This window comes from Piliocolobus tephrosceles, chromosome 2, assembly GCF_002776525.5.
Source record: "Piliocolobus tephrosceles isolate RC106 chromosome 2, ASM277652v3, whole genome shotgun sequence".
Classification (NCBI taxonomy): Eukaryota; Metazoa; Chordata; class Mammalia; order Primates; family Cercopithecidae; genus Piliocolobus; species Piliocolobus tephrosceles.
Genome location: NC_045435.1, coordinates 153,225,223 through 153,247,003, shown reverse-complemented (window position 1 = coordinate 153,247,003; position 21,781 = coordinate 153,225,223). Strand labels below are relative to the sequence as shown.

Here is a 21,781-nt window from a genome sequence, read left to right as displayed (position 1 = left end):
AGGATGTTTAGCTTTTACTCTGCCTCACAGTGTGTGCTTCAAAGAAACCTTGCCATAAGGTCATAAGTCTTTGATTGTTTTGGTTATATCAACTGTTGTCATAGATAGCTCTTACTAATTAGAATTTGTGGAAGGAACCATTTTACATTTTACTTTGCAGTTGGATTTTTCATCACTCCTCAGTGGGAAAATATGGTCCAAATTATAATATTTATAAGTACAATTGTTTATCCAAGGGTTAGCAGACTACAGCTTGCAGTATGGTCCATAAAATAAGAGTGATATTTGCATTTTTAAAGGGTTGCAAAAATAAAAATAGTATTCAACAGGAATGTATGTGATTCACAAAGCCTAAAATATTTACAATCTGACTTCTTATAGATGATGTTTGCTGACCTCTGATCTACAAGATAAAACCAAAACTACCTGTGTGAATGCATGATATGTATGAATCAAGGAGACTGGCCATTGTTTTATGTGTTCTTTTTAGTTTTAAAAATGCCTCAGCTTGAAAAAAACTAGTACACTTATACAGTGGAATAATAATCTGCATCATAAAGGAATGAATTATTGACTCATGCAACAACATTGATGAATCTTAAATGCATTTGCTAATTAACACACTTAACCACAAAAAGTGAATTTTAACGTTTGTAAAATTTAAAAAGTTACCCAGGATGTAAGGGGAAAGATGGAATGCAGTCTATGACAAATTAATCTGTTTTACAAATGAATCACAAAATCATATTGAAGGGCATGTCGAATAAAGGAGTAACTTTGGAAAACAGTTTTTAAATTTGATACTGGGAGGCTAATGACACAAGGAACTCAACTCAAACATTGTATTCTAGTTGGTTGTTTTTCACAGGGTTAACAACTTCATTTTAAGTTTCAGGTTTAACAAATCTGAAACTTTACCCTTCGTTTGTGTACTCAGGTTGAACAAATAAGTAAATACATTGTAGTTATGGGACCCAGGTTTGTCACTGTTAGAGAAAGGTATTACAGATGAATGAACTCTGGTGCTGCATAGGAGTTGCAGATTATCAGTATGGACTCATGATATTTGTATATGCATAGGCATAAATATATACATGTGTAGAAATACACGAACAGATACAGAAATATAGATGTGTCCACATGCCTGAAGTAGTATACATAATATATCTTTTAGCTCTGGCCATTGAGAGGAACTAGAAGCAGGCACACTGCCATAGCAGTGAACACATAGGGCCTAGATTTTTGTTTCTAAATACATTCTTCAATAAAAGGAACTAGTACTTCTAGAACTGGTTGATTCCAGGTGTGTGGGGCAGGGAAAATAAAACATAAGCTTGGAGCATCTTGTGGTGTCAAAAAATTAGAAAGTATTTAAAAAAATATATTGAAAGGGCACAAGAGCTGACATGAAAGAGCTTCCAATGGGCAAAGTTGGAACAACTTGGGCAACAAAATGAATAATTGTAGTATTGGATTGTAACTCAAAGAATAAAATAAATATCTATGAATCCATACTGATATAAATAAGTGAATAAATAAGTTTCTGGGGAAGAAGTGACAACTTACAGAAGAATCCCAGTCAACTAATGTAGAAGGACTGAAAAAAGTCACCATTAGCTCACCACAGGCATGCTCCCTCAAATGGATGCTAAAATTAGTGGGCCAAAGTTAAAGCAGAAACAGAATTTTTGCATTGTTTCAAAGTATTTTTGCCAAATATTGAGTAATTATAAAGGGAAAAAATGTTTACAATGGAGAATCCTAGCAGACACCAGCTTAAATCAGATGGTTCAAGTTAACATCATAAGTGATTCAGGTTAAACATTTCTAATCTGAAAATACAAAATTCTCCAAAAACTAAAAGTTTTTGAATGCTAATTTGATGTCACAAGTGAAAAATTCCACACCTGACTTCATGGGACAGGTTGCAGTTAAAACTGTGTTTCCTGGCCGGGCGCGGTGGCTCAAGCCTGTAATCCCAGCACTTTGGGAGGCCGAGACGGGCGGATCACGAGGTCAGGAGATCGAGGCCATCCCGGCTAACGTGGTGAAACCCCATCTCTACTAAAAAATACAAAAAACTAGCTGGGCGAGGTGGCGGGCGCCTGTAGTCCCAGCTACTCGGGAGGCTGAGGCAGGAGAATGGCGTAAACCTGGGAGGCGGAGCTTGCAGTGAGCTGAGATCCGGCCACTGCACTCCAGCGCGGGCCACAGAGCAAGACTCCGTCTCAAAAAAAAAAAAAAAAAAAAAACTGTTTCCTGCACAAAAGTATTTTGTACAAAATTACCATCAGGCTATGTGTATAAGGTATATATGAAACAAATGAATTTCATGTTTAGACTTGGGTCCCATTCCCAAGATACCTCATTATGTTATTTCATCTTAAAAAAAAACAAAAAACAAAAAGACAAAAATCTGAAACAGTTGTGGTTGCAAGCATTTTGGCTAAGTGATAATTAACCTGCACATGCTAACATCAGGTCCTCCCTCAAATGATGCACTGAGAAGAGCACATCACTTCTGTGGTATCTTTCCCAATAAGGCATAATTTCAGGATAATAATGAGAAAATGTCAGACAAACCCAAATTGAGGAACATTCTCTGAAATAACCAGTAGTCTTCAAAAATATCAAGGTCATGAAAGACTGAGGAACTGTCACAGATTGGAAGAAATTTAATATTGCCCTGTATTATCCTGGATTGGATCCTGGAATAGTAAAAGGACACTAGTGGGAAAACTGATAAAATCAGGATACGTTCTGTACTTTAATTACTAGTATTATACCAAGGTTAATTTCTTAGTTTTGATAAATGTTCTATGGTTATATAAGTTATTTACCTAAGGGGAAGCTTGAGTGAAGGATATACAAGAACTCTACTATTTTTGCAATTCTTCTCTACATCTGGAATTTTTTTTTAATGTATCAGCTTTCATTTGCTTGATGGAGTCACATAGCTTTTGTTTCTTGACTATGGATAGGATATAAAGTCATCTTAAAGGGAGACTAGTGCTATGTTTTCAGCGACTGGAAACGTCTGTGCTTTGTGTATTTCTCTAGAATTCTAGATCAGAAGGAGGACGGTTGTGTTGTGGATATGCATCACTTCAACTCTGGGGCACAGTCTGTTCTTGCCTATGCCACTGTGAATGGCTCTCTGGTTGGCTGGGACCTTAGGTCTTCAAGCAATGCGTGGACTTTAAAGCATGATTTAAAGTCGGGCCTCATCACTTCCTTTGCTGTGGACATCCACCAATGCTGGCTCTGCATCGGTAAGCTGACTTTCAAGTCATTGACTGGGTTTTGAATGCCACTAATGCCTGCAATTGCTGTCTTGTGAAAGCAGTTTTTTCCACTTTGTTCATTGGTAATTTTTCCCATCTCTTTTTTTCATAGTCATGTTAAAATAACTTGCAATTTTATTTTTTTTCATTAAAAACCAGGTTTGAAAGGGTGAAATCAGTATCCTAAGGCATAAAAGTCTCCTCATTGTCCTTGTCTTAAATGAGCCTCCTTACTTTATAATCATTAAGTGATCAGATTTGCTGGCATTCTCTTACTCTGCCAGTGAAGCAGCAGACTTGACTTAAGGAAAATAGCATCTGAGTTTGGGCAGACATGGTTTAAGTTCCAGTAGCTTTAGGCAGGTTATTTAACTCCTCTGAGGTTCGGCTATCTTCATCTTCAAATGGGGCTAATCCTTTCAAGGGCAGCTTTGAGGATTTAATGAAGTAAAAGAATCTGTCACAGTGCGTGGTGTTGAGAGAAGAGCTAAGCAATGGTTTCTTACTTTATTATTTGCCTTGTCCTCAAAGGCTAAAGATGAACCAGATGATCTAGCTTGCTTAAGCAGGATTTTAGAAAATGTATTGTTTCATGATACTCCATTTTATAGATAACAATTTGTGTATCTCTCTGTCCCTCAGTTGGATAGCTGAGTTGTTTCTAGTGTTTGGCTTTTTGGAGTCAACCTGCTGTAAATATTTGCAAATAAGTCTTTGTAAGGACATATATTTCCATTAATCTCAGGCATATATATACCCAAGAATGGGATTGCTGCTTTTGTAAAATTTAATTTTTAATTGACAAACAATTGTGTATATATATGGGGTACAGTGTGATGTTTTGATGCATGTATTAATTGCAGGATGATTAAATCAAACTAACAAATCTATCACCTTATATACGTATTTGCTATGAAAACATTTACAATTTACTCTTTTGGCAACTTTGAAATATATACTGTATTATAGTCACCATTCTGTGCAGTAGATCACTAAAGCTTATTCCTCCTAACTGAAACTTTGTACTTTTCCATCAACATTTCCCATTTTCCTATCTGCCCCTTTCTTCCTTTAAGTTTCATGTTTTTCCCTCATGGTGTTTTGAACCTGCCACTTGAGAAACTACCACATCTTATTCTTTTCTAGTTGGCATGCTAATTCAGAGGAATTATCTTCTGTGCTTGAATTTAGGTTTTCTAGATTCCCTAACTTACATTTGTTACACTGTTAAGTGTGTGCCCTTTGCTTTATTACTTTTTATATGTTTATATGGAATGCAGTTTTCTTTTTTTTTGTGTGTGTGCCTTTTGTGTGAATAAACTGCAGAGGGACAGAAAGATGTAATATACCTGTCTATAGAATGTTTAAGAGGGAAGGGCAAATGGAAACAATTGAAATCTGATGATAGATACAAAGCTGCTGCTACTTTGGGATTGGTAAAGTGATCATTGAATACCAGTAAAACATCTTTGGGTATTTAAGGCAATCTGAACATTTTGACATACCAAATTATTTTATATCTTCTCAATAGCTTCTGTTTTTGTGGGTGCCTTTGGCAGTTAGTAACAATGTCAGCAACTAATAAATTATTCATTTTCAATTTACATTATTAGTAGTAGCATTATGATAAGCACTTTATATTTGTTATTTAACAACCAAAGGGGTACTGTTTGAAACTGGTGAGACAGCTTCATGAGAACAAAACTTTTTTTTAAGTAATGAAGGCATTTTTCAAATAAATTCATAAAAAGCTAATTCTGTTTGTATAAATGCAGCTTGCTGTACTTTGATCATTAGATGGTAATCTTTTTGTGCTTTTTCTCTTTAAGGTACAAGCAGTGGTACCATGGCTTGTTGGGACATGAGGTTCCAGTTGCCAATTTCAAGTCACTGTCATCCTTCCAGGGCTCGAATCAGGCGCCTCTCAATGCACCCTCTGTATCAGTCCTGGGTGATTGCAGGTAAGATGGAGGGCTGGCTTTCATGTGTTGGGAGATTTTCTTGGAAAGTATATAATAACCTGCTGCCAAAACTCACGTTTTTAGTTTCATTTTACATATGAACTGAATGCTTGATTCTCTTCTGATTATGGAGGTTGCCACTACTGATACCTCACTGTCATCTAATATTTATTATGTTCAAAAATGATCTTATCAGTCACCATCATTAGTCTCCATTCTTAACTGTCCACCACCATCTCCTGTCCTTTTTTTCTTCCTCCTGTGTCCCCTATTTTTGTTACAGCTGCCACCGTCTTCCTAGAGAGCTAAGTTAGAAACCTTGACTCATCCTTCTCTGTTGCAGTTTCTTGTTGCTCTGCTTCCTTTGTGTTGCATGAAAGCTTCCCTTCCCTTCCCTCATTAGGCACTCAAATTTTCTTGTATGGCTCCTGGGTGTGACACTTGGGCAATTCTTGAAACTGGTTTTCCTCATCTTTAATATGTAGTTAAAAATACTTGCTTTGTAGAGTTATAGGGAATTGAGATAAAACATGCAAAGTACATACTCTACCACACAATTAATGCTTGGTAAATAATAGCTCTTATTATTCTTATGTTTTCCCCTCAGCCCTCTTGCCTCTAGGCTCTTTGTGGTCCCTTCTTGTACATATAGTCCATCACATACACTGCTGCTATCAAAGTCACCATGTTGCCAAGTTCTGTGGTTATTGTGAGCCCTTTTCTTATTTGACTTACCATTTGAACAGTTGATTTCTATTGTTTTCAGATGCTTTCCTTACCTGGTTTCAAGGACATTTCTCTTGGTTCTACAGCTTCTTGAGCTGCTGGTTCCTTCTCATCTTCCTGGTATTTAATTTGTTGCCTGCCTCAGGACCCAGTCTTTGGTCTCAACCACTTCTCCTACACTGGCTGTGTGTGTGATCTCATGCAATCTCATGCTTTAACTATTATTCAGACTCATATCTATTTTTCTTAAGATGTCTAATAGCCATTTTGTAAACTCAACATGTCTAACTAAACTGAATGCTTGATTTCCTCTCTACTAAGTATCTCCACCACTGCCTCCTACCCCGCTCTTCCTATGGTATTCTCTCAGTAGATGGCAGCTAGGTGCTCAGAAGCCTGGAATTATCTTCGCCTGTTCTTTTTCTCGTCCCACTTCCAGTCCATTAACCAGTCCTGTAAGTTCTATTTTAAAGTATATCCAGAATTTGATCACTCTTTACTACCTCCATCACTATCTCCCTAGTCCAAACCACTATAATCTCTTTTCCCTATTAATGTAATATCTTCACAGGCTGCTTCTCTCTGTACTTTTTAAGACCATTTTGTTTCTTCTGCTCAGTACCTTCCCATTGGCTTCTTGGTCTAAAAGACTTTATGGGACCTGCCTTCTTGCCACCTCCCTGACCTTTATCAGTCAGAATTCTAACAGGAAACAGTAGCACACTCAAGGTAGGATAATTTGAGAATTTATTTTCAAATAAAATTGTTTACAAAGGTTTGGGTGTAGGGGTATTACAAAAGATAGCACAGTAATATGGGCTGGTAACAGCAGAGTAGCAGTAGAAGGCTTGAGGGCAGGAGGGCATGGTTACTGAATTTGGAAAGGAATAGAGAAGGCCACCTTGAAAGGAGCAGTGACTTTGAGATGAGGGGTATAACCAGCCTGATGTGAATGACTTGACTTTCTTCCCTCTCTCCCTTTGATCTCCTGCTGCGGTTTCCCACAGGCATGTATTAGTTTCCTATTACACCACAACTTATTTTTTTAATAATTCTAGAGGCCAGAAGTCTGAAATGGGTTTTGTGGACCAGAATCAAGGTAGCAGCAGACCTATATTCCCTCTGGAGGCACTAGGGGAACATCTATTTCCTTGCCTTTTCCTGCTTCTAAGAACTAAATTCCTTGGCTAATGGCTCCTTCTTTCATCTTCAGAGCCAGCAACATAGCATCTTCATTGTTACATTGCTTTCTGTTCTTGCTGCCAAATCTGCCTCCCTCGTCTAAGATTTGTGATTGACACGTGGGGCCCCCTGAGTAATCCAGAATAATCTTTCTCAAGGTCCTTAATTTCATCACATCTGCAAAGTCACTTTGCCATATAAGGTACCATTCACAGGTTCCAGGGGATAGGACTTGGATACTTTTGGGGCCATTATTTAGCCTATCACAGGCTGGCAAACCCAGCCAGAGGGGGTACAGGAGCTTGTTGATGTGGTTCATTCAGGTCAGATTTAGAGCAGCAAATGGAAAGTGACCAGCACTACTGCCCTTTCTCCTACTTGTCTCCCATTCTCAGTCTGTTCCTGCCACACTGACTTGTTCTTTCAACTAAGCACACTCCTGCTTCAGAAAGGCCTTTGCATTTTTGTCTGTTGTCCCCACTAGAATGGAAGTTCCACGAAACTGGGAATTTTTCTACATTGCCATCTTTGCCTAGCGTAATGACTAGCCCATAGTAAAAATATTTACTGGCTCAGTAAATATTAATAAGTGAATAAAGCCTCTTATATTGTCTCTCCCCCTGAAAGAAAGAGATTTGTCTTTCTCTCGGGACTGCAATTTGTTTTGTTGTAATCTTCCCCAACTCTTTTTGTCTGAGTCTAGATTCTGGCCTTTGTCTCTTTTAGCTGTTCAGGGCAACAATGAAGTGTCCATGTGGGACATGGAGACTGGTGACAGAAGATTTACTCTCTGGGCCAGCAGTGCACCACCCCTTTCTGAATTACAGGTTTGACTTCAGTTTTTAGTTTTTACTGTAAAGGATGATATTATTCCCTACATCCTAAGTACTTTCAGGCATTTAATCAAACCTAGTATCTGTTGGGCTTTTGGGTTATGTTTAAATTTGGGTTTTTAATAACATCAAGTATCATGTGGCCATTGCTACATGAGTGTTTCCTTGCTAGTGTTCTGCATTAGTGGGTAAATAAGTTGCTAGCCCATCAAGCTTGTGATGTCTCTTTGGAACCCCAGTGAGATCTAGCTTAATTAGGAAAAGCCCAGATTGAAGTAGATAGGGCATACATAACTGGTCTCTCATTTCTTCAGGTAACCAGGTGCTTGTAAAGCTACTGACAGTTAACTTGCCTCTAGAAATAGCACCATCATTTATGGAATACACGAATGTCTTTTATTTGACTCCACATTTATTTCTTTTAAGCCTTCTCCTCATAGCGTCCATGGTATCTACTGTAGTCCTGCAGATGGAAATCCTATCCTGCTAACAGCTGGCTCAGATATGAAAATAAGGTACACGATCTCAACAAATACTTAAAGAATAAAATGGATACTTTTACAAGACGTTATTACAGATACTGATGGCACTGTAATGTTTAAAATCATCCTATAAGGACAGCTGTGAATACTTTATTTGTAACCAATGGTATGCTGTTCTATAAAAACCTCTTTTTCTAATGCAAAAGAAAAACAATGCATTGATGAAGATAAGCCAATGATTATTAGTTCCTCTCATTGTCCTATAAAGACTGTCATTTATTTCCTCTTCCCTAGGTTTTGGGACTTGGCTTACCCAGAAAGGTCCTATGTTGTTGCAGGAAGTGCTAGTTCCCCATCTGTGTCCTACTACAGGAAAATAATTGAAGGCACTGAAGTTGTCCAGGTACTGTAGTCTTTTCATTCAACTTCTGTAAGCACAAACATGGCTTTTGTAAACAGAATTAAAATAAATGACCAAGCGAGGAGTACTCTGAATTTAGGAAATTTATTTTTTCTTGAATTAAAAAAAATAAACTTTTATTAAGGTAAAATAAGCATAAAGAAAGTACATATAAGTAATAGCTCATATGGCCAGTATGTACTTTATAACATCATAAGGAAGCACTTTTATTATCCTCTTACAAATGAAAAAGGCACAGTGAAGTGAAGTAACTTGTTCAAGGTCACACAGCTAGTAAAGTTTGTATTCTTGACTCAGGCAAAAACTTCAAGTGAGAGAATATACCCTTAGTACCTGGGCCAAAGTAGGTGTTCCATAAATAAAAGTGTGCTTCCTTCATGACAAATATTAATGAGCTTTAGAAGTGCTAGAACATCTGCTATGTATTTTTTATATTCTGGTCATGTATACCTTTTTTTTGAGACGGAGTCTCGCTCTGTCGCCAGGCTGGAGTGCAGTGGCACGATCTCTGCTCACTGCAACCTCTGCCTCCCAGGTTCAAGCGATTCTTCTGCCTCAGCCTCCTGAGGAGCTGGGACTACAGGTGTGTGCCACCACAGCCAGCTAAGTTTTGTATTTTTAGTGGAGACGGGGTTTCATCATGTTGGCCAGGATGGTCTCGATCTCCTGACCTTGTGACTTGGGAGACCTTGGCCTCCCAAAGTGCTGGGATTATAGGTGTGACCCAACGTGCCTGGCTATATCTCTTATGATTATATTCTATCCCTTTTTTCTTTTGATGTTGGCAAAAGTTAATATGCACAGAATATTGACCTAAAATAAGCTTTCCATATCTGTAAGTGGCTACTCATGAAATCCAATGACTAGGACCCTGGAATGTCATTTTTTGGCTCTTCTACTCCTTTTGCTCAGTGTATTTGTGAAAGCATGACTACTTTACAGAAGTTGTTAACTTAAATACAACAGTATCTCAGAAGCAAGACTATTGACGAGAGGAAGAATATGGTACAGACTTTTAACTTCTGGCTTGCTCCCTGACAGGAAATTCAGAATAAGCAGAAAGTAGGACCCAGTGATGACACCCCTCGAAGGGGCCCAGAGTCCCTGCCCGTGGGACATCACGACATCATCACTGATGTTGCCACATTCCAGACAACACAGGGTTTCATCGTAACTGCTTCTAGAGATGGGATTGTGAAGGTGTGGAAATAGAAACCTAGTGATTTGTATAAATTGTAATAAAGTTATAAATATACTACTATAACTCAAGAGAAAAGGCCTTTCTAGAGAACAGATTCATTTGCTTAGTTTTCAGAATTATGTCTCTATATTACTGTTTCATGACTGACTAAATGATACCCAAAATGGTTAAGATGTACTTGACTAGTTTACTTATGCATCTCTTTGCAAGAATCAGCCAGCCAACAATGTCTGGGATTTTTATTGTATATGTTAGAGGTGAGAAATATAAAATATGAAAATGAATGTTTATTTTGTATTGGAAAAGATGGTTGAAAAGATAGTTGTAAGCTATTATAAGTATAAACACATTTTTGCTATTAAAAATGCTATTCAAAGCAGTTAAACTGTATTCATGCATCCTAAGTGTGTGTTTGTGGTGTTGTTTTTAAATGGTAAATTTAAGCAGAGGAATAATCTCTTCAGCAGCATTTGTTCTAAGGTGAAGAAATGGACTCGATGTCACAAGGAATCAGTGACAGAACCAGGCGTTAGGTCCAAATCTCTGGACTCTAAATAGTGTGCTCTTTCTGCTCTAATATTTCTTGTGTGTTTTACAGTCTGCCTTATTAGTTATTTAACATTATAGAATTGATTTCCTGCATATTAGTTATACAAGTGTGCCTCCTCTTGGCCATCATTATTTTTTATGGGCTGTACCATAAATTCTGACACTTGGCTCAACAGGTTGCTTTATCCAGTATAGACAATTGAATGCATGAAAAAGAAAAATAAAGTTAAAAGTACACCAAAAATAATATACATTTTTAAAAGGCCAAAATTGGTCTTTTCCACTAAGATAAAACCCTTCAAGGTTATGGATTACTATTTGCATACAGACTGTCTCCATATTTAATTCTCATCCACTTGCAGAAGGGTTTATGGTATTCAGAATATTTTAGTTTAAAATTAGTTACATGAGTCTATAAAAATCTCAGCCAAGGGAAAAGCCTACTTGCTTAGAAATACGCTAAGAATTTTCTGTATTTTTATAATTACATAATTAAGTTACAGTACATGTAGTTTACAAAGCATACATCTAGTTTCATGATTCAGTACAATCATCCCTAGGTATCTCTGGGGCATTGGTTCCAGGATCTCCCAAGGATAACAAAAGCCACAGATGCTCTAGTCTCTTACATAAAATGATGTTGTATTTGCAGATAATCTACACACATCTTCTCATATACTTTAAATATTTCTACATCACTTGTGATACAATACACTGTAAATGCTATATAAACAGTTGTTATACTGTATTGTTTAGAGAATGAAAAGAAAAACGTCTGTACATGTTCAGTACAGACACAAACATCTTTCTTTTTCTGAATACTTTTTATCCATGGTTGAATTCATGGATGTGGAGCACCCACAGATACAGAGCCAGCTGCACTTAGTTTTTAGACAGGTAAACAACAAAACTGTCAGAAAATGCCAGTCATTCAGAAACGTCAAAGTTAGGAATGCTGGACTAACTAGGCCTGATAGCTTCAAATCTGGCATTGTCATGTTGCCTTGCCTTTGTTTCCCTTAATGTCTGCCAAGACCATATTTACAGGGTTTCTAGCTACTAAGTCAGATTTAGAGTCTGCAGGGGGTTGGAGAAAGTTTTTTTTTTGATATAGAAACTGTAATCCTGAGATTGGACTTCAGCCTGGAGCCATTAGATAAGCTGTAAGACTGATAAATGTGGGAAATGCTAAGGAAAAAAATGGAGTGGGCTGACAGAGATATGATCCTTTTCTCCCCTTATCTCCTGCTACCACCCATTCTTCTCTGTCCCCTTGCCCCACAGAAAAGCCCCAGTTTTGGAAAAAAGTTATTTGGTTGAATTCCAAGTATTACAATCTGATGCCATGTTAAGTTGCATCTCCTTTTGACCTCTACTTAAAAAAAAAAAAAAGATTGACTCATAGCTCAGTGCAGAGATAATGGGAGGCAGTTCCTTTACAGTCGATTAATTCACATTTTTAAACCAAGAAGCATCCTGTTTGTGTGATTCTTGGGTTTAAATATAGCTTTATTAAATTTATATTCAACTTAATTTTTGCTGTTTCCACTTTTAGGAGAAAGAGGTAAATCAGGGAAAATACTAATATTAGGCATTTTTAAAAAGGAACTTCTATTTGCAGCATGCTTCAGAGCTCTCACCTATTAGTGATTCAAAAGATGGCCCAAAATGCTAAAAATAATCTGTCACCAAGGGAATATTTGTTTGGTGTTCTTTACTTGCCAATGCAGAAAAACAGACAAATACATCTTAATGGTATTTCCAACAATTAACAAAAGAAAGGAGTTTGTGCTTAACTCAGAGTTTAACTAGAAAAGTCCCTTTTATTAAAATACATCGTAAATATTGCTCATTAATTTCCTGTACTTGAGACATTTTTCCTGAACCTCTAAGCACCACTTAGGATAGATGAAGCAAACCTGATGTGTTTTATTCTTCTCTGCTACCTGAGTATGAATGTGACATTTAACTCCTTGAACTTCTGTCTCCTCTGAAGACATTAGGTGCTATCTCTGGATTTACCTAAGTAAGAACGGCAGAAGTGGTTTTTAAAAAATACTGCAGATAGTTTTTCTTTCCAAGTTTTATGAAAATAGGTATAGGAAAGAAAATCTGAATGTCCTTGGTGTCAGTATCCATCTGCTCCATGCATCCAAGCAGGGTTTCTTTCCATTCCCAAAGAGGGGGACAGTCTGCCTAACAAGGCCATTGCTACCAGCTGTGGAGCCAGCTCTTAGACTGAGGTAAGGTCTGAACACTGTGTTTAAATTAAATAATGCTATAATACTTTGGGTGTTTAGTTGCTGAAAATATCAGCCCTATCATAAAAATAAAAATTAAATGCAGATGAGGACATAGCCATCAGAGCATGCTACTAGAGACTAGGTACTTCTAAAACCTTTCATACTTTTACTCAGATCTCTTTTGCATCTCTGCAACTGCATATGAATTTGTAGATTAAAACAATGATTTTCTTACATTTTTCTAAACTCAGCGTGTATTTAAGGCTGTTTTTAAGAACTCTGTCAGTCCTGTTTTGGTGCTATTATTGACTCAACAGCTACCTGATGGGTAAAAGTAACTCAGAGCTTCATCTGTGACAAGTTGTGTCTTGACTCTCCTTGTCTAAAGCATATATGAATTAGTGAAAATTAATAAATGACCATTTATTAATGAAAGACAGACTAGAAGTCCATCAAAATGGCTTCAAGCTCCATCAGAATGGCAGTAAGCTTCCTAATGAAGAGAAGACTTCCAGCTCAAAAGCAGTAATTTATGTTCTGTGGGAATTAATGAATTTTTCAATGAGTTTAGGAGGATTTTGATAGAGATGGAGAAAATTACCCTCTTCTCATCAGTCCAAGCAAACAACTCCCACAGTGGTGTGTTTAAATGGAATAGAAGGTCAAATTTTAAAAATATGACATATAAACAGCATCCATTTCTAGGGTAAATTTTGGAGTAGCTTAAAACATTTAAAAATAACTTTGATTAAATAGATGAGTGTTAGACTTTACTAAATTAGGAAAGGAGGATAGGTTTGCAGGAAATGAATGGGACAGAGATAAAAGAATTAACATTGACTCATATACACATATGCATACATCATATAAATTTTACCTTCAATTTATATCTCCATTAGACTTTTCAAAACACTTCTTTCATTCTTCTGTCTTCTAATGAAACAGTTCTTGGACGTATCAGTTGTAGAGTGCTGGAATTGTCAGGAGTGGTCAAATAAATGAACAAGATATATCTTAATACCAATGAATGCAGGGGGTCAAGTCTCCTGATAACCTACAAACTGTTGCTTGAGTTCTGGCAGCAGATTTAGTTACTATTTAAGTCCAGAGTCTTACTATGCTTCCTAAGGCTAAGTTGTTCAAGCATTTTTTTTTACCACATCATTTGGGAGCAATTTTTGTCACCCTTCTTCCATTCTTAAAGGTATGGGAGGTGTTTCTGATAAAATTTTGAATAGCATCATCTCTGCCACTTCTTGCTACTCTTGAAAGATATTTTTTATCTTGCAAGAATTTTGCCTTCTGTAATACATCTTCTTTGAGGGTAGCTTTATATGGTCCAGGAACAAAGCTATACAACAAAAGAGAACATCATAGAAGATAAATGCCATTTCAACTTTAATAGACTACATATTAATCTGTCTTACTAAATTAATTGTTTCACCCATTTCCTTGTTGCAGCCTTCCTCCAGGGTAATTTTAAAATTATTAAACTGGGTACTTACATTGGCTTATGTATCAGAAGCTGACAAATGATACATCTCATCAGAGTATGCAAAAGTAGTATTTCAGCAGCAAAGTTTCTTCATGGAATATGTACCACTCAGATCTACCAAGGATGGCCCTTCTGATTATTTAGATTTGGGTTCATAATGGTACCTCATCACAGACTGCCACATCTATAGTTTTCCCAGATCCACTCCTACTTCCAGTGCCTCAGCACATCATGCTATTTTCTTTATAACACTTGGCACTATCTGAACTTTTATTTACCTGTAAACTTCTTTATGATCTGTTCCCCACTTTTCCACCCAACCAGACAGAAGGTTCATGAGATCTTGTCTGTTCACTATAGTAATCCCAGGAACCTAAAAGTGCTTAACACATAGTCACTCAATAAGTATTTGTCTAATGAAAGCATGAATGTATGCCACTCCCTTCTTTCATCTCTTCCTTTCTTCCATAGGTCCATCTATCCATCCGTATGTTTACTATCTGCTTAATAGAAGGCATGGTGTTAGGTACAATGGGGGACATAGAAATAGAGCCCAGTCTGGCAGGCACATCAAGAGCCTGGCTAGGAATGAGTAACCCAACAGTGAAGAGGAGCTGGAGTCAGACCTTGGTAGGACTCGCAGGACAGGTTGAGAAATCAGGGAATCATAGAAGCCAAGTGCTAACTAGAACTTAGAGCCTGTCTGAAAAAACCTGTGCTGACAGAAGTGTCTGAGAATCTGTACTGCCTATATGACAGCCATGAGCCACATGGGGCTTTTGAGTACTTGAAATGTAGTTAGTGTGACTGAGGGACTGAGATTTAATTTTAATTAAATAACCACATATAGCTAGTGGCTACTGTATCAGCCAGTACAAAAAGGGAGCCGTTTCAGACAATCCTATATACAAGGATGTTGTGGAAAGAGCTTTGGGTTCAGACACATTCTTACATTCTTATATTCTAGCCCCTAGCTGAACAGCTCTGGGCAAATCATTTAACTAGAGTGACTCTTGTTTCTTCAAGTATAAAATGGGAATGAAAAATGATTTGTGTTGTGAGCAACAACTGAAGTCCGCTAGACTAGTTACCACAGTCCTCTGTTGGTTACAGATGAGGAAACTGAAGTGCATTGAGGTGAAGGTCAATGGCAGAGCTGGAACTATAACCCAACTGTTCTGAGACTGAGTTCAGTGTTACTGCCATTGAACTGGGTTTTTATTCAGGACACTATGGAAAACTATCAACATATTTGGAGTAAGAAAGTGAGATAAATTTCATACTACCAGAAACACCTGGAAATGGGTGTAGAACTATAGGAACACAGATGGCTTGGGGCAGGCTGGACGGCTAAGATATAAGAGCCTGGCGCAGCAGGCTCGTCATAAATATTTGTAGGATGAATGCGTGAAAACTGATGGTATGAAGAGAGAGAGAGGCTTCTTAATACTGATAAACTTCAGCAATTAGCTGAATTACAGTCAAGGGAGGTGATATGATTTGGATGTCCCCTCTAAATCTCATGTTGAAATGTGACTTCCAGTGTTAGAGGTGGGCCTAGTAGGAGGTGTTTGAGTCATGGGGGTGGATCCCTCAATGAATAGCTTGGTGCTGTTTTTGTGGTAATGAGTGAATTCTCGCTCTTAGTTCATGTGAGAGAGCTGGTTGTTTAAGAAGAGCCTGGAACCTTCTCTCTCTTGCTTGCTCTCTTGCCATGTGATATGCCTGCTCTCCTTTCATCTTCCACCATGAGTAAAAGCTTCCTGAGGCCTCACTAGATGCTGAGCAGATGCTGGTGCCATGTTTGTATGGTCTGCAGAAACGTGAGCCAAATAAATGTCTTTTCTTTATAAATCACCCAGTCTCAGCTATTCCTTTATAGCAATGCAAAGACTAATACAGGAGGACTGAAGAGAACTTCAAAACATTGAAACCAAAACAGTGGTAATATTCACTGTGATCCGTTTCTTATTTTTCTGTTTTTACCAGCTATAAAATCTGACCTCTCAAAAAAATCAGTATTTAGAAAATGAGTATAGTGAAAGATACAGAACATTTAAAATTAAAGTTATTTCGCTTCTCTCACACACACAGAAACACACACTTTTTCTTCCACCTATAAACAGAGTTAAGCAGAAAGGAAACATTCAAACAACAAAAAACACCATGCCAATTCATGTTACATAGACCCCAAAGCCTCCATGCATTGTATACTACATGTCTAGGCTTCTGAAACTCAAATTCCAACGTGTATCTCAGTTCACTTCCATCAGTGTTATCAGAGCTGTAATAAGTTGATCAACAAACATCTACCAAGAACAGCAGCCATGGCTAAATTTCACTGCAAATACAGATTTCTCACATCTCTCTTCATGTTGCTCTTCCCAGTATGTGTGTATATATATAATATGTTATATATAATATACAAATATAATGTATAATATACATAATATACAAATATTAACATCTACCAAGAATAGCAGCCATGGCTAAATTTTACTGCAAATACAAATTTCTCACATCTCCCTTCATTTTGCTCTTCCCAGTATGTGTATATGTGTGTATGTGTATGTATATATATATATATATATATTATATATAATATACAAATATAATGTATAATATACATAATATACAAATATATTATTAACATCTACCAAGAACAGCAGCCATGGCTAAATTTCACTGCAAATACAATTTTCTCACATCTCCCTTCATTTTTGCTCTTCCCAGTGTGTGTGTGTATATACATACATATAACATACAAATATAATGTTATATGTATTTATCTGAGGCAGGGTCTCACTCTATCATCCAGGCTGGAGCTCAGTGTTGCCATCATAGCTCACTGCAGTCCAGATCTCCTAGGCTCAAGTGATCTTCCTGCCTCAGCCTCCTGAATGGCTGGGACTACAGGTACCTGCCTCCACACCTGGCCAATTGTTTTATTTTTGGAGAGCTGAGGTCTCACTATGTTGCCCAGGCTGGTCTTGAACTCCTGGGGTCAAGCAGTCTCCTTGCCTTGGCCTCCCAAAGTGCTGGGATTACACTAGTGAGCCACCCATGTGCTATCCCAGCATTTCCTTATTATCTTCCAGACTGAAAGTTATAAAATTCCCCAAAGTGACGATTGTATGCATAGAACATGGCTCCACTGTCATGGGAAGGGCATTATTTTGAGTCTGAAGCACATTGTTTTCATGGTCTTATCTTTTTTTTTTTTCTTTTTTCTCTGAGACAGAGTCTCGCTCTGTCGCCCAGGCTGGAGTGCAGTGGCGCAATCTCAGCTCACTGCAAGCTCCGCCTCCTGGGTTCCCGCCATTCTCCTGCCTCAGCCTCCCGAGTAGCTGGGTCTACAGGCGCCTGCCACCATGCCCGGCTAGCTTTTTTTTGTATTTTTTAGTAGAGACGGGGTTTCCCTGTGTTAGCCAGGATGGTCTCTATCTCCTGACCTCGTGATCCGCCCGTCTCGGCCTCCCAAGTGCTGGGATTACAGGCTTGAGCCACCGCGCCTGGCCCATGGTCTTATCTTTACTGGACTCTTCCCCAGCCCCTTCATGCTGCCCCACCCCGGTCCCCGTCCCCCGCCCCCTTTTCCATTAGGTCCTTTGTTTTCTTTTATGGCAGGTTTAGTTATGTTATCTTCCTCCCCATCTTTAAGAAAAAATTGTTAAATTATTAAGTGCTTGTATAGCATGATATTGCTATCTTTTTTCCCCTCTCAAATATTTTTATTCTCAAAAGGTTGAACATTAATACCATATCTTTGAATTTCCATTTTTCACTGTGTTATATGTAGGAGTTAGTACTCGTTTTTTTGTTTTTTGTTTTTTGTTTTTTTTTTTTGAGATGGAGTCTTGCTCTGTCACCCAGGCTGGAGTGCAGTGGCGTGATCTTGGCTCACTGCAACCTCCACTTCCTGGGTTCAAGTGATTCTCCTGCCTCAGCCTCCTGAGTAGCTGGGATTACAGGTGCCTGCCACCATGCCTAATTTTTTTTAAATTATTTTTTATTTTTTAATTTTATTTTTTGGGGGGACAGTCTCGCTCTGTTGCCAGGCTGGAGTGCAGTGGCGCAATCCTGGCTCGCCACAACCCTAGGCTCTCAGATTCAGGTAATTCTCCTGTCTCAGCCTCCTGAGTAGCCTCCTGAGTAGCTGGGACTACTCAGAAAAAGCTTCTGTGATCTCTCCATCTACCATGGAGGTTTCTATTTGTCATTCAAAATGCTTTCCCCATCCCCTTTACTTGGTGTGTGGCCAGCTGTTGAGTTCCTTTTCCTAACAGTCAGAAGTCGAGCCAGACATCTCGCCCCTTCCCTTGGCTGGCCATCCCAACCTGCGGCAGAGGGGTGATCCTCTACAGCAGGGGTGTCCAGTCTCTTGGCTTCCCTGGGCGACACTGGAAGAAGAACTGTCTTGGGTCACACATAAAATACACAAACGCTAACAATAGCTGATGAGCTTAACAAAAAAAAAAAAATTAACAAAATAATCTCATGTTTTAAAAAACTTTGCAAATTTGTGTTAGGCCACATTCAAAGCTGTCTGTGCAGGCTGTGGGCCACAGATTCGACAAGCTTGCTGTACAGTGTTGCAGCCTCTTTGCTGGGACGTGCTGGGTGCCTAAATATAAGTGGGCAAAAGACAAATGCAGTGTGGCACTGCCAGCTTGGGGTGGATGGCTGCTGCTTCCCTGTTCCAAGACTGTGGGAGCACAACTGACCCTCAGTCTCCCAGTCTAGGGGAGGGTGGGGCGGGGGAACCCCAGGGAGCTGGGAGATACACAGTGGGCTGTGAGAACCCGTTCTGGGGAAGTGGAGGGAGGTGGACTGGCAAGTGAACCAAGGCTCCAGGTCCTGACTCCCCAGCACATGCTTTATTATCCCATTGGACTTCACTATAAAACTCAAATTCAAAAATAACATTAATAGTGACTGCAGAGCACTAAACCCCAAGTGCTGTGCCCTACTGAGCACCCAGGCCCTGTGCAAGCTAACCAGCTTGTAACACTTAGCCTGACTCAGTGAAAACACTGCTTTAGCACCAGCTTTAATGTACCTTCCATGCCAAAGACGCTGTCCTCGGCAAGAGTCACATGCACGGCATCTTGTCTATATCCCTTTTCTAAGCTGCCAGACACCTGCAGCATGGGGGAGCTCTGCTCTTCTTGGACTTACTTCACAGGCCTGTTTTAGGCTTGACTTCAGGAATTATTTGCTGCTGGACAGTTCCCCTGGACAGCTCATCTGTCAAGGTAAGCAAGAGATTCCAGGTGGAGGCTTCTCAGAGGTGACAGAGCTGGGGCTTCTGCATTAGGAGTGCCTCCCTGGCCTTGATCACCATGCAGAAATGCACACATCACACAATAAAAGTAGGCACATCGCCAAAGGTATTTGCCTAGGTGTGGGTCCAGGTGCTGGTACACATTTGATTGTGGTTGGTGGCTGAGTAATGTATATGTGTGTTTGTACAGAATAATTTACCACAGAAATAAAGACACTCCCATTTGATTTCACTTATTTCTAATTTTTAAAAAGTAATATTCATATGTGCTAAAGATACAATATATATGCACATTCTTAAGTTTTGAAAGAACTGACTTGCCTTTGTTGACACTTTTATATGTTAATTTTTTTTAAAAAAAATTAAGTCTACTCATTATATTCATTTTTTTGGATATAGTCTGTTTTTTCAAATATATAACATCTTCAGATCAATGCTTAGCTCATTAGCTTTTTGAATTTAAAAAACTTGCCTCACATGAGAATTAAAATTTCCTAAATCATGACTTTGATGCATCCTACAAAGTTTTTACATATAGCATTTTGATTGTTATACAGTTCTAAGTATTTTTAAGTTTTCACTATAATTTTTTGTCCCATTATTGAGAAAGGTGATTTAAAAATGTATAGGCTTTTAAAACATTATTTTATATATATATGTGTGTGTGTATATATATATATATATTTTTAATATTTATTTATTTATTTATTTTGAGACAGAGTCTCACTCTGTTGCCCAGGCTAGAGTGCAGTGATGTGATGTTGGCTCACTGCAACCTCTGCCTCCTGAGTTGGAGTAACCCTCCTTCTTCAGTCTCTCAAGTAGCTGGGATTACAGATGTGTGCCATCACACCTGGCTAATTTTTGTATTTTTCATAGAGATGGGGTTTCGCCTTGTTGGCCAGGCTGGCCTTGAACTCCTGACCTCAGGTGATTCACCCACCTCAGCCCCCCAGAGTGCTGGGATTAGAGGCGTGAGCACCACACCTGGCCTAAAATATTGTTATTAATTTCTAACTTAATTGCATTGTGGTCAGACAATGTGGACTGTATGACACCAGTTCTCAGAGATTTGTTGACACTTGCTTTATAAGTTAGAAGTTGCACAAGGAACACTTGTAAACACTCCACCTTGATTTAACAGTTGGTAATATCCATATGTTCTTTAGAAGAATGTCTAATTTTTCTGTTCAGGGTTCTGCATGTATCTGCTAAATGGTTTATTACTTATGTTTAAATCTTTTATATCATTACTAATTTTTGTCTACTTGACCTATCAATATTCAAACTAGTGTAATGAAATCTCAAATTTTGATGATGGTTCACTGACAATTTCTCCTTGTGGTTTTTCAGTTTCTCTTTTGTATATTTTAAGATTTTACGACCCTCTTATCAGTTTAAAATTGTTTTATCTTCCTCATCAATTTAACACTTTGTCATCATGTAGTCATCCTCTTTATCCCTATGAAATGGTTTTATTTAAAAGTATATATTATCTGATATAAATATAGCTATTCTACCTTTATTTTTGATATATTTGCCCGGTATGTTTTTTCCATCATTTTACTTTCTGCCTCTCCATTTCCTTATATTGTGGATGTGTGTCTTGAAAGCAGTAGAAGCTGGATTTTATTTTATTATTTCTTTCTTTATTTTTTGAGACAGAGTTTTGCTCTTGCCCTCAAGATTGGAGTGCAATGGTGCAATCTTGGCTCACTGCAACCTCTGTCCCCCGGGTTCAAGTGATTCTCCTGCCTCAGCCTCCCGAGTAGCTGGGATTACACATGCCTGCCACTACGCCAGCTAATTTCTTGTATTTTTAGTAGAGATGAAGTTTCACCATGTTGGCCAGGCTGGTCTCGAACTGAAGACCTCAGGTGATCCACCTGCCTCGGCCTCCCAAAGTGCTGGGATTATAGGCATGAGCCACTGTGCCCGGGCAAAGCTGGATTTTATTTTGTTTTTAAAATCAAATCCATCAATCGCTGATTGTAACTGGTATGTTCATGTTGTTGTTGTTGTTGTTTTTTTCGTGATTACTCACATATTTAAATGGACTTGATTCTGCTCTCATTGTGCCTTCTACTTGTCTTTTTTTTTTTTTTTTTTTTTTTTTTTTT

General features: G+C 38.3%; 2 protein-coding genes across 9 annotated transcripts in view; one reads left to right on the top strand and one right to left on the bottom strand.

The window, feature by feature from the left end:
• PIK3R4 (phosphoinositide-3-kinase regulatory subunit 4) overlaps window positions 1-10,480 on the top strand; it is a 73,312-nt gene extending 62,832 nt beyond the window's left edge. For all 8 annotated transcript variants that reach the window (XM_023207403.2, XM_023207404.1, XM_023207400.1 and 5 more), the window contains 6 exons: window positions 3,061-3,272; window positions 5,114-5,245; window positions 7,880-7,980; window positions 8,413-8,501; window positions 8,763-8,871; window positions 9,931-10,480. In XM_023207403.2, the coding sequence (XP_023063171.1) occupies window positions 3,061-3,272; window positions 5,114-5,245; window positions 7,880-7,980; window positions 8,413-8,501; window positions 8,763-8,871; window positions 9,931-10,101 (814 nt within the window). In that variant the 3' untranslated portion in view covers window positions 10,102-10,480. The remainder of the gene's footprint in view (window positions 1-3,060; window positions 3,273-5,113; window positions 5,246-7,879; window positions 7,981-8,412; window positions 8,502-8,762; window positions 8,872-9,930) is intronic.
• A 1,854-nt stretch (window positions 10,481-12,334) lies between these two features.
• Window positions 12,335-21,781, bottom strand: part of COL6A6 (collagen type VI alpha 6 chain) — a 113,714-nt gene continuing 104,267 nt past the window's right edge. The window contains exon 37 of the mRNA XM_026454178.1: window positions 12,335-14,233. Within this exon, the coding sequence (XP_026309963.1) occupies window positions 14,044-14,233 (190 nt within the window). The 3' untranslated portion in view covers window positions 12,335-14,043. The remainder of the gene's footprint in view (window positions 14,234-21,781) is intronic.